This window comes from Chrysoperla carnea, chromosome 4 (assembly GCF_905475395.1).
Source record: "Chrysoperla carnea chromosome 4, inChrCarn1.1, whole genome shotgun sequence".
In the NCBI taxonomy this organism is placed as follows: Eukaryota; Metazoa; Arthropoda; class Insecta; order Neuroptera; family Chrysopidae; genus Chrysoperla; species Chrysoperla carnea.
In genome coordinates, this window is record NC_058340.1 from 51,054,208 (window position 1) to 51,066,730 (window position 12,523).

The 12,523-nt window shown below is 30.4% G+C and overlaps 2 protein-coding genes across 2 annotated transcripts; both read left to right on the top strand.

Annotated features, from left to right (window-relative positions):
- The first annotated feature begins 412 nt into the window (after positions 1–412).
- On the top strand, positions 413–2,754 carry LOC123299112. Its single transcript, XM_044881348.1, has 2 exons — positions 413–516; positions 2,134–2,754. The coding sequence occupies exons 1-2, from the start codon at positions 506–508 to the stop codon at positions 2,675–2,677; spliced, it is 555 nt and encodes a 184-aa protein (XP_044737283.1). The 5' UTR covers positions 413–505; the 3' UTR covers positions 2,678–2,754.
- A 1,321-nt stretch (positions 2,755–4,075) lies between these two features.
- On the top strand, positions 4,076–11,335 carry LOC123299101 (serine/threonine-protein kinase PLK4). The gene is made up of 9 exons (XM_044881329.1): positions 4,076–4,215; positions 4,279–4,374; positions 4,436–4,627; positions 4,702–4,833; positions 5,347–5,855; positions 6,686–8,022; positions 8,884–9,227; positions 10,344–10,469; positions 10,998–11,335. Exons 1-9 carry the CDS (start codon positions 4,177–4,179, stop codon positions 11,241–11,243), a joined length of 3,021 nt encoding a protein of 1,006 aa, XP_044737264.1. The 5' UTR covers positions 4,076–4,176; the 3' UTR covers positions 11,244–11,335.
- Positions 11,336–12,523: the final 1,188 nt, after the last annotated feature.

Sequence of the window (12,523 nt, forward strand, 5' to 3'; positions counted from 1 at the left end):
TCTAACGAGTCATACAGATATTCGAAAAAAATAACCCCGGTAGGATCTATACTGTTGTGACATCTCTACCAGTTTATCGTTGTTTCCTAGCCAGTCAAGAAAAAATTAACATATTAGTAGCATCTTTTTTTTTGGTATGTTTACGAATGAAGATTTCTACCAGTAAATTAAAAGTATTTTCTCTTTACTAGCAATAAAAGTTTATATTCCATCAAGTCTAGGTGTTATTTATAAAATATTTGAACCGCAGCTATTTGTAGACAATTCCAAAATTATAATTTTGAACACAGTCTTTGAATATGCTTTTATCAAGATTGCAACTTGTATTAATTTGATGATTCATCTTTAAAAAAGTCCCGAATTATATCAATGTAATGAAAACATGTACATGTGTAATTAAACAAAACTTATTTATATTGAAAGCACAGTTGACTGCAGTCGTGTATACATATTAAAACTCAAAGGTCACATATCATCGTGCCAAAAAGAATTTAAAATTTTGAAAATGGCAGAACGGTAAGATTATAATTTTAATTAAATATTTTATTTTCAATATTATAATTTTATTAAATATGAAATTTGATTTTCATATAGCGCAATATATTTAAATTTTACAATAATATAAAAAATTAAAAAATGGATAGTTAATTCCGCATTTAATTCGATCGAAACTTACTATATTATTTACATAGATTGAACTTCAATATTTCAAAATAAAAACCCCGATTTATTTTGTTTTAAGAAATTTGAAAGTTGTTGTTTCGCTATGGGAATAGTGTCAACATTTTATGTTTTTCATGCCCTGTATATATGTAATATATATCAAGGTATACTAAGTTTAGACCCAAGTTTGTAACGCTTAAAAATATTGATACTACGAACAAAATTTCGTATAGGTGTTTATAATATCACCTAATTAGTCCATTTCCGGTTGTCTCTCTGTCTGGGGACATGACAATTAAAGAGCGAAAAGAGATATCAAGAAATTTTTATAGCGTGCTCAGCCACATGGATCAGTTGGGTCTTGGGTACGTGGACCTATCTTGTGAACCGTTAGAGATAGAACAAAATAAACAACTTTTGTTTGAAACATTTTTTCGTAAACGTCATTGTTCATCCGTGAGGGCGCAAAATAGGACAAAACTTTGTTGTCCTTTTTCTCCAAAACCATAAAAGATAGAGAGTTGAAAATTTGCAAGTATAGCTTCAACTAGTGGTCTTGTGGAACATTCTCGAAAAACGTAAAAAAATTCTTGAAAATACTTTCGAAAACCAAAAATAAATGGCGCCCGTAAGGCCACCATAATTGCGTTGATTTTTTAAACTCTTCTTCTTTACTGATATTCAACACCTTCTGTACAGGGTATTTCAACAAATAACTCAGTCAATTGTTTGTTTTCACTTGTTATACATGGGGAGCATAGGAGAAGTTGTGTTTTTAACTAGGTAGTTTTTTAATTCTAGAAAAACTCTAGCAAAAAACGCTTGCAACTCATAAGGTCCTTTTGTATACAATTTTAGTGTTTTTACGTGATATTATTTATATTGCCTGGCTTTGTGGCATGCAATTCACAACGGCTGAATGGGCTCAAATGGTTACGTAAAAATTCCGAAATGCATGCCGATGTAAAACATTAAAGTTTCCATCACAAAAACAGTCTGCAAAAATTGGCATGCGCACCTCCTATGACTAAGGGTGGAAAATTTTTTGATAATTATACATTTATCCAAAATTTTCCACCCTTGGTCATAAGAATTGACTTTGTTTGCACTACCTTATGTTACAAAGGCAGGCAATATAATATCACGGAAACTTAAATTTTTTACCAAAAGATCTGAAAAAAACCCCTCTATCTTTTATATTTTAGGGTTAATTATTAATTCTTAATAAGGCATGCAGTATAAAATGGGAGAACGTTTTCTGTCATCATCTCCTGGTGTATATGTTGCGCATTTTATTTTCATGTCCACCAAAAGTTTTTTCACCCCGTGTCGTAACAACGTTAACACTAATAATGAGCCATTGATACCATTGCTTGAAATTTCCACTCTCTTCACACACTCTCATATGAAAGAAAAGAAAAAGAGGAATATGCACCTGCACTTAATATAATATTATTTTTAAATTTCTAGATTGAAACCAACCGAAGTTTTTGATGTAGATTCAATAAGATATTCAAATATCGATATACAATCGAAGTATGAAGATGGCATTGAGAATGGCGGCAAGTGGTTGATGTTTATTGATAAAAGCAAATTAGATGAAGTGTGGGCAAATTGTTGTCAAATTTATGATGAAGAAAAGCTAATTGGTGTTTCCCATTTAAAGTGTTCTACAAATTTCAAAAATCCAAGAACTAATTCACATCAAAGCGGTGCCATCCGTTTTTATTGCGGTCCGGCCTCGGAAGAAAAGAAGATAATCGAAATTGGTAGAAATATATTAAAATTTATTCCGTATCATTGTATTACAGGATACATGATTTACAAGTCTAATGAACAGACTAAAAAAGGAACTAGAAAAACAGGTCAAAAAATCAACCACCTTTATAAACTACAGGTTCCAAAGAGAGAAAAACGATTGTCTTCGGAAGAAGTCAATAAATTGATGGGGAATTTTTCCGAATTAAAAACTTGTAACATCTCAATAAAAAACGATTCCTCTCAAGCTAAATAACTATTTAAGTAAAAATCCTCTCATACTATTTTGTAAAATGTCGAATATTATTAAAAATTTTGTTATTTTGTTAAATTTGTTTCATTTTATCAACTCAATATAACAAGACTTCCTTTCACACAGAGTGGCAGCACGACCAGAATACTTTATACCCCGCATATTTATCATGTCGACAAATGATGCAACTTCTTTTGAAGACTTTTCGATATGCGCAGGACTGTCTTTACCCGGGGATGCGTGTCACCTAGGCCAAGAGTTTTTAGGGGGAGGGTATATCATACTATTCATTGTATACAGATTCAAAAACCAAGGGAGAAAAAGACAAATTTGTATGGGCACCAGGTTGATTTACGAAAACTAAAAAAAGAACAAGGGTGGCAAACGGAAAAGGGCACCAACTTGATTTACAAAGACTGAAAAAAAAGCCGCCGTCTGATTATCGCCCATTATGGATAAGAGAATCCTGGCTGTGAGTTTAGGATATAAAGTATGCCGTGAAAGTTTAAACCATGGCAATGTAATTTTCAGCCTATTAGCCTATAGGTTTTTTTTAAAAGATCTATAACATGTTTATAGAGTAATTAAGTCGATTTAGGTTTAATGAATAGAGAAGTTGCATTTTTTTGTCATATATTCATATATAAATGAAAAAATAATTCATCTAAAGTATATTAATTTTCTTTAAATTAATAATTCCATTTTTTTTTTATTACTTAATTATTAATAAAAAAATTATATTTTAAATAAAAAAACGCTAGCGATGGATTTACACCCGTCGAGGCTGTGGCCAATCGTAATCACGCTATATTCACATTTTTCGTCTTGTTTCTATGGAAAATTGCGTTATAATATAGTGAAAGTCAGTTGAGAGACAAACTATCATTATTCATGTAATTTTATCATTACTCCGTGGCGTGGTGTTACGAAAGCTATGTGTTGACTGCACTGCCGTTTGAATTTATGGTCAAAAAAAACCATTTTCAATTATTAATCAAAATTTTTAATTTTTCTAAGTAATTTTTAGTAAACTATATATTATAATAAAATAAAAAAACATGCAATTTCTCTATTGTAGAACTCTCTTCTTCAATCCATAAGTTTAACTATTTAATTTCTTAAGGTGATACTAAGACCTAAGCATTATCTATGGACCTAAAAGTGTAAAATATTAATTAAATAAAGAAGTTGCCTCGATAGATTAAGACCACTGGCCAGGCAAAATCGAAAATCCAATTTTTAATAGTTTATATTTTATTACTTAGCGGTCTATATTTATTAAGACTGTGATCCATAACTATTTGACACTATATTTAGGGACTTTTTATTTATTTTTTAATTGTTGGTATTAAAATCCGTTTATTTTGAAAATTTGGGATGCTTTGTTGATGTTTAAGTTTTTTAAAGCTTGTCAAATTTTAATTAAATTATCAAATAACAAATTGAAGAATGTAATTATACTATAAACATTTATTAAGGAAAGTTGAATTTTAAATTCAGCCATGAAGCCCATAATAGGAGGATTTGGTGATAATATCGAGGTTAGGTTACTTATATATTTACAAATATCGTTACATATTTACAAAAAAATAATAATTTTCTAGTGCTATGAAGTGCTGAATCTTCTTGGAAAGGGTGGATTTGCCAGTGTATATCGAGCAAAATGTCGAAAAACCGGAATGGAAGTGGCTATAAAAATGGTAATAAGTTGTATGATATTAATGATATCCTTTTTCTGTATGTTATGTTATTATTTATCAGATCGATAAGAAATTGATGCAAGCAGCAGGAATGGCTGGTCGTGTCCGACAAGAAGTTGCAATACATTCAAGATTAAAACATCCAGCTATTTTAGAACTATACACTTTTTTTGAAGACGCAAACTATGTTTATTTAGTTTTAGAACTTTGCCACAATGGTGAATTGCAAAGATATTTTAAGAATCATAACAAAGTAAGACCTTTTTAGATTTAAAAAAAAAAAGGTATTTAAAAACCATATGCATTTTAATTTGGATATTGATTTAGGTAGTCTCAGAAGCTGAAGCAAGTTTAATTATGCGGCAAGTAGTTTGTGGTTTACGATATCTTCATTCCCATAATATTCTACATCGAGATATTTCATTATCAAATTTGTTATTAAGTAATGATATGCAAGTTGTAAGTAAAATCTATTATTAACCATTCTTTATATATATACAGGGCGTTCTGTAATTGACTGCAGATCGTTATCCTGCAGAATAAGCTCATAAAGACGAAGGAAAAAGTTATTTTCTACTTTTGGATCTAAGCCGTAATTTGCGAGATAATTAACAAAATAAATTAATATATCTTTAGCGAATCACAGTTCAATAACATTTTGAATGAAACCAATAAAAAACTAATAGTGTCTGGTGGTCGTCATATTGAATTTTCATTATTGCCATATTTCCAATGGCCTTCTCAAGACTAAGACAAATCGATTAACGTAAGAATACGAACACGCGTTTGGTCTCTAGTGTGCCACAAAGCAACACACACACATACATACATATATAGACTGATCATTTCCACTCCTATGTGTCGGGCTGTCTGGTAAAAAGTGTCAGGGGCTGTAGACTATCAGTTTCATACCATACGTACCTGTAACATAAGTGTATTTTTTGTTATTCTGTATTTTGTTATTTGTTATAGAAAATAGCTGATTTTGGTTTAGCAACGCAATTAACACGACCAGATGAAAAACATATGACAATGTGTGGTACACCAAATTACATATCTCCAGAGGTAGTATCGCGTAGTTCTCATGGATTGGAGGTTGATGTATGGGGTCTTGGTTGTATGTTATATACAATTTTAGTTGGTCGACCACCGTTCGATACACAAGCAGTAAAATCAACATTAACACGTGTTGTCATGGCTGATTATGAAATTCCACAATATTTATCATCAGAGGCTAAACATTTAATTGATAGTTTATTAAAAAAGAATCCAAAAGATCGAATTAAATTGGATCAGATAATAAATCATCCGTTTATGAAACGATATGAGAATTTAACGAATCCAACAAGTGGGGCCAGTGCTGGAACATCTTCTGATAGTGGTGTTCACACAATGTCTACAAATAGTTCAAGACCACCGTTATCGAATCGTAATACATTTGAAGATAATAACAGTTTACAACATAATTTTAAAGTTCCTCTGTAAGTATGTTTGTATGTTTGTATTTTTTTTTTCATTTTACCACCTTTTATCATTTTAGAGTGATAGTCTCTATACTTGGCATCACTGTTTACCACTTTAAAAAAAAAAAGCATTTCACTCACTGGGACTAAAAACATCATTGCCAGTATTATGCGCAACCAACGCCTGGAAACTCCCGTTTTGGATAGGTCAAAATTTGGTTGCGAATGCGCCCAAATTTACGGGGCTTATGAAATCTCACGAAAAATTTCATACCTTAAGTCTCGCAACTACGATAATCTAAAATTAAATAAAAATAAAAATGAAATCCTATGACTTATTTGTACATTTATGACTTTCAAGGACCAAAAAACTCGTGTTGACAATTTTTTAAATTGTCGTATTTATCTCCGCTACTTTTGAAGGGGCTCCGCAAATATTTGTCCATATGCTTCGTGCAGAATCTCTTAAAAACATACGGCAATGAGAAAGATGACCCACGAATCACCCTTTAAAATTGATAACCGAAGAATGAATTGAGGTGGCCTATATATTCTCTAGTGCGTTTACTTTCTGTTAGATCATTTATCTAGAAAGTGTTCGATAATGAGGGGTTCCCATGCCCAGAAGCCTGAACTAATTCACTCTTAAAGTTAAATTTCCAAATGAATAGTAAGTTGCTAAGTTACTAAAATGATTATTTTCATTTTATGTAACATCAATTTATTTAAAGGGAAGGTTATTATTTATTAAATAATTCATAAACTTCAAAATTTTTAATGGTGTTTGTTGCTTTTTTTAAAAAAATTTTTCGTAATTTTATACATCAAGTATTTTATAATTCGTACAGTACCATCGAGAAGAAAGTCACGCAAAATTCACCGTTCTATCCAAATACAAATCGTCGACATTTAAGTAATTGCAGTGAACCAACAAACGCATCAAATTCTCCAGTTGTAGTACCACCAACGTTTAATTCATTACCATCTGATAATCGAAATGATATGACCACAAATGATATACCAGGATTGTCAGCAATCATTAAAAAATATGGGAAGGAATACCCTGGAAAATTTACAAAAGCTTCGTACACGAATCAAGAATCGTCTGACTATGGAGCTTTATTTAGCAAAGGGGCAGACTACGAAAAAGGAAAATTCTCACCACCATTACAAACGATTTCATTATTATCTCAAGACAATCTACAGCAAGATCAAGAAAACAATGTTTCCTCGTGCTCAGTATTGTCCGGCTTAAAACAACCACAACAAACGCATTTTTTAAATCAATTTGTACAAAATACACGACCGGACGATCCAGGGGGCGGAGCAATGAAACGTTCATTACATGAAGATAGAGAAGCGCCATTATTTCACGCAAATCAGGATTATGTTAATAATGATTTGATTAAAAGATTGCATGATATGTTACAAAGAGATCCCTATCCAAAATTAACACCAACGGAAGATTTGTTAAAAGGTAATTCGTATGAAAGATCTACCGATAAATTTTATTATCAATCTGATATGCAAGAGTTATTTAAGACACCTGCTGCACAATATTTAAATAGAGATGAAATTCTTACGAATAGATCACGTGATCATCCATTTGAAACTCCACCGTTATCTCAACCGCGTGACATCTCACCTCCTGAACAACTATTTGAAACACCACACAGACGATATGAAAATATTGAGCGAAATGTTCGCGAATTTAATAAACTACCAACGAAAGAAGATATAACAGTTTCGAAAACCATTCAAGTGCCTCCATTAAATACCACTCGACTTTTACCAACAAGACATAAAACAAAAAATGCTATTTTAAGCTTGCTAAGCAGTGGGGAAGTCTGTTTAGAATTCTTTAAATACAAAGCAAAACTTAAAGAGGAACGTGTTATGGATGTATATAGAATATCTGGAGATGGTTTACGAATTGTTGTTTATCAACCGGGGAATGGACAAGGTGTAGTTCCCGGTAATGAACCACCACCGTTACCAAAATCAGGAACAGATTCCATTTTTAGTTATGAAAATTTACCACAAAAACATGCAAAGAAATATATGTATGCATCAAGGTTTGTTGATTTGGTTCGAGCTAAAACACCAAAAATTACATATTACAGTGAAAAAGCGAAATGTGTTTTAATGGAAAAGACGACGGAGTTTGAATCATGCTTTTACAATGGTAATTTATTTTAGTAAAAGAGAACTACTTTCATTGGTTTTACTTTAAAATATTTCTAGATTTTCTTTAAAAAAATTGCATTTATTATGAAAGATAGTACGCTCAAAACTTACGTAATATAACGACATGTGTTGTGATCAGTGTTTGTCTAATACACACCCTACTAGGATGGGTCTGTTTTTTTTGTTAACCCTGCGATTGCGTTCATTCACTGATTCACAGGTTGGCCGTGCCTTTAATGGGTCGAGTTAGGACGGGTCTACGGTTTTTTGGTGTATTCTGTGATCGTGTTTATCACTGATCCGCGGGTTGGCCATGCCTTTAATGGGCACTAGTTAACTCGCGTCTGCAGATTTTTTGGTTAACACTGGTATGTTTTTTTGCAGAGTTCGTCGGAGTTATAATGGCCGAATTGCTTTGGTATGTAACCCTATTAATTGTGTGAGCAAAATAAAATCCTCAGTGCTTAATATTATAGATCGTATAACAAGCTATTTAATCGGCGTTTGAAAAGTATGAGTTTATCAACTAGACGCACACAGTCTTAATTATGTTAAAATGGGAAATAATACTTAACATTTATCGATCTGTGAGCAATCGTTATGTTTTTCTGACTGTCACTTTTCCCTCTAAAATCCATCGAGTACTTAACCCGCATAAATTATTGCGAAAGATAAATTTATGGTATATCTTGCTTGTAAAACGTTGGGTTTTTTTGGTCTCGTTTTGTCCCTACTTTCGCCAACAGGTTGGATTTATGTCATTGGAAGTATTAACCAATGAAACTAGTATCTTAATTGTTACATTTATTATGTGAAAATGTTACATGAATAAACATTATTTCAAAATATATTTTTATAGGTAATAAAATAATATTTTCACAAAATGATGGTATCAAAATTACAAACACTGATGGAACAACGTTAACCTTTCCAAATGTAAATCAAGTATTAAATTTACAACAATTTCAACAATCAATGTGGGCACATGCACAACAATGTTTAAAGTATTGTTACAAAATTGAAGAAACTTTAACCGACTTAAGTAAAACATTAAATAATACCGGATTTCCTGTAATTATTGGTCGACGTCCAACTTCGACTATTAATTCGAATGGTGATCATAATAGAAATGGTAAAGAAAATAATTGGACTTCGAATGTTGGACAAAATAGTAAACTATTAGTTAATAGTAAAACACCACCGGTTAGTTATATTGTATTATTTTGTGTCTTTATATTGATTTGTAAATTATATAAATATTCAATATTATCATAAATAAAAGTTTGATTAAGAAGAAAAAATCGAATACATTGACCGGCAAATAATACGAATGGGTAGTGAAGAGATTATTTAAAAATTAAAAATGTATGATTTTTAATTACTTTGTAAAATAAAACTGATTGTTATTTTAATATGAATTTTATTTGAGAGTATATATAAATCAATTAAATCTAATTAAGTATTAAATATCGAAATATGATTTTCATTTTCTTATTAAAACAAAATAATTAATCTTGATTTTATTAAAAAAATATGTATGCAATTTTTTGCCAGTCAGTGTATTCAAGGAGAGTCGTTAGTTAAATTTGAAAAACTGAACGAGATTGTATGAAAATAAATTTTAAACAACAATAATTTGTAGTTTTTAAATAATACGTAAAAATTTTAATATTTAAATCTTGAAAGACAGAAGAAAGTTAATTATGACGGTTTCATTTGTAATAAAATTATAACGACTCTCCATTTTTTCATATTTAAATTGTTCTGTAAATTTGAAGAAGTAAAGAAATGCTAGTCATCTCTGTTAATAAGACAAAAAAATTTAACGCACACTTATATGAACATTGAAATGATGGGCGTCAAATGTACAAAAAAAACTTGAAGATGTAAATAGTTAACAAGAAAAGTAAAAAAACAAAGTGAAGTAAGGTAACATACATAATCACATCATCTGATAGCTTAGAGATAATGTGCTTAATTTCTCGGTAATTATCGAGGTGTGTACATTTCTTTACGTCAAGTATTAATGTTAGAACAATTATTCAGATATATTACTTAAAAAAAAAAAACAACAACAAATTACTCGCAAGTCTCCTCTGTTTGTAAAAAATGAAATGTTGTAACACACAAGATTATGACAAGATTATGTTTGGGTAAACAAAGCCGTGATGGATAGTGATCTGGAGTATAGGGATTGAAAATTCAGAAGATCGTATTTTATAATCTTTCCGATGACGTACCCTATACTTTAAATTGAAATAAGATTTTCGTCTTTCTGTTCTCAATATTTCTAAAACTAATACACATGTTTATTTTTAGATGATGTCTACATTTAATGAATCACAATTTAGTGCTACTACATCTGGAGATCCTATTCGATCAACCCATAGTCCTGTGATAACTCCTCGCCGTGTTGTTATACCGGATATTGGAACGGCTATTCAAGTAAGTTTTTTTATCCATTATGAAATATTCAGATTTAAAAAATAACGTCAAAAATTTTAAATTTGTCAAAACAATAGTTTTTTTTTTATTCTTATAAAAAGATAAATAATAAAAACAAACGTGAAATGGTTCGACATTTTTCAAAATGGGGTGTTTGTCGTTCTACACAGGGAAAATTGTAATTCTTGATTCATCAGACGAATGACATCGTAGTTTGTATAGTATCGAACGCCTTCAATTTTCTATTTTTTATTTAATTATCTTATTAAAATATCAAAAGATTACTCAATTTTAAAATAATGATGCAAAATTTTCAGGGTAACGCGAAAGGAAACCACCAAGTTAGGTACCATAACGAAATGTTCCCCTGTTAGTGATAAACCATTTTTGAAAAAGTGGCCTATCTTGTGGACTATTTATTATTGTTTGTAGAGAATTAAAGACGCAATCTGTGGGCAACTTAATTTAATCCCTTCTACGAAATATTGCATTTCAACGAAACATTGATTTTGTTTTTGTCTTTTTCAGTTTGCATCAGGTGAAGTTCAAATACGTTACCCAGATGGTTCATTACTCTCGTTAGATTCATCATCAAATTCAAACAGTGTTGTCAAATATAAAGAGATGAATGGCTCGGTACAACAATATGAATCAGGACAGCCAATACCTGATGAAGTTCGGTTTAAATTGTCACAGGTACCAATTGTAATACAGCATTTAATGCATGCCTCAAATATACAACAATTTACAACAAAAACAAAAACCTATAGATAACAATGGTGATACTGATGTTGCTGAGTTGTTATTTCCATCCCTATATCCCGTTTCCAATACTATCATGGCTGTTTATAATAAAATCTCAACGTTAGTACAAAAAGAATGTATAGTATACAATTTTTATATTTTTTATATTAGACTTAATTTCTAATGTAAAAAAGAAAATGGTGTTAGTTTTCTTAAAATGACATGAAACCAGCTTTAAATATTTAGCTATAAAAATATTTAATTATTGACAATATTGATGTCAAGTCATGAAACAGATTCTATATTGTAAAACATATTAAGCATTTATAATGTCGAATTCCTGCCTTTTTTGTGTAATAAATCCCATTATTTATCCTTGAAAATAAGTAATTAAACCAAATTAAATTGTTCGTATTTATAAGTAAATTAATTATTTTAATTATTATAGAAATAAGAAGATAATATAATCTGATTATTTTTATACTTTTAAACGGTATTTCGAGAAAAAATTCTGTAAATATTGTCTCGTTAAAATTATTCAATTAATTTTTTAATCGATGGCATATTTTTTATTTAAATAACATATTTTGTAAATTTATTTTTCTGTATATATAATTATATTGATGTGTTATTTTTTTTATCGATTGTCTTTTCAAATAAAAAAATATATTTTGTAATAGATATTGTATCTGTTTAATATTAGAACGGGCTATATGTCGTATTTATACGCCTGTGGTACTAAACATTATATAATAGAACAGGGGTGGCGAATCTTTATGTATCAACGTGCCATTTTTCCTAAAGAAATTAAGTATTATGAGGTCAAAGACGTGCCGTCAAATAATTTTACCACTGTTACAGAACGTAAAACACACATCGCTTTGTCGCCGTTAAAATCATGCTATATTTCTCAGTCCACCAAGTTTGAAATTCCATGATACACTTACTATCTTGAAGTTTGTTTTTTGCTGAACTAGCTATAAATAAATAACTGTAAAAAGTCGTAAATGTAACACAAATATACTTAAAAATTTAATACTTTTGTGTCAACGAAATTACTATTATGCTATGCGTACACAAACTCGTTAGCAATTGTAGTCCACGATGAAACTACAATAAGAAACGAGTGTGCGCTCGTAGGATCGATTACTCGCGTTTGTTCCTAATATAATACTTCATAATGAATTTTGTGATCGGTGGTGTTGCATAAATAATTGGGTCGCGTGTCATTGATTCGCTATCCTTGTAATAGTTATTATTAATATACGGGATAGGCCAAAATTTCCTAAAGTCGCTAATAGGGTTTGATA

Coding starts and splice junctions, on each gene's coding strand:
- LOC123299101 (XM_044881329.1), top strand. CDS start 4,177: ATGAAGCCCATAATAGGAGGATTTGGTGATAATATCGAG. Junction 4,628..4,701: donor ATTTTAAGAATCATAACAAA/GTAAGACCTTTT, acceptor ATATTGATTTAG/GTAGTCTCAGAAGCTGAAGC. Junction 10,470..10,997: donor ATATTGGAACGGCTATTCAA/GTAAGTTTTTTT, acceptor TGTCTTTTTCAG/TTTGCATCAGGTGAAGTTCA.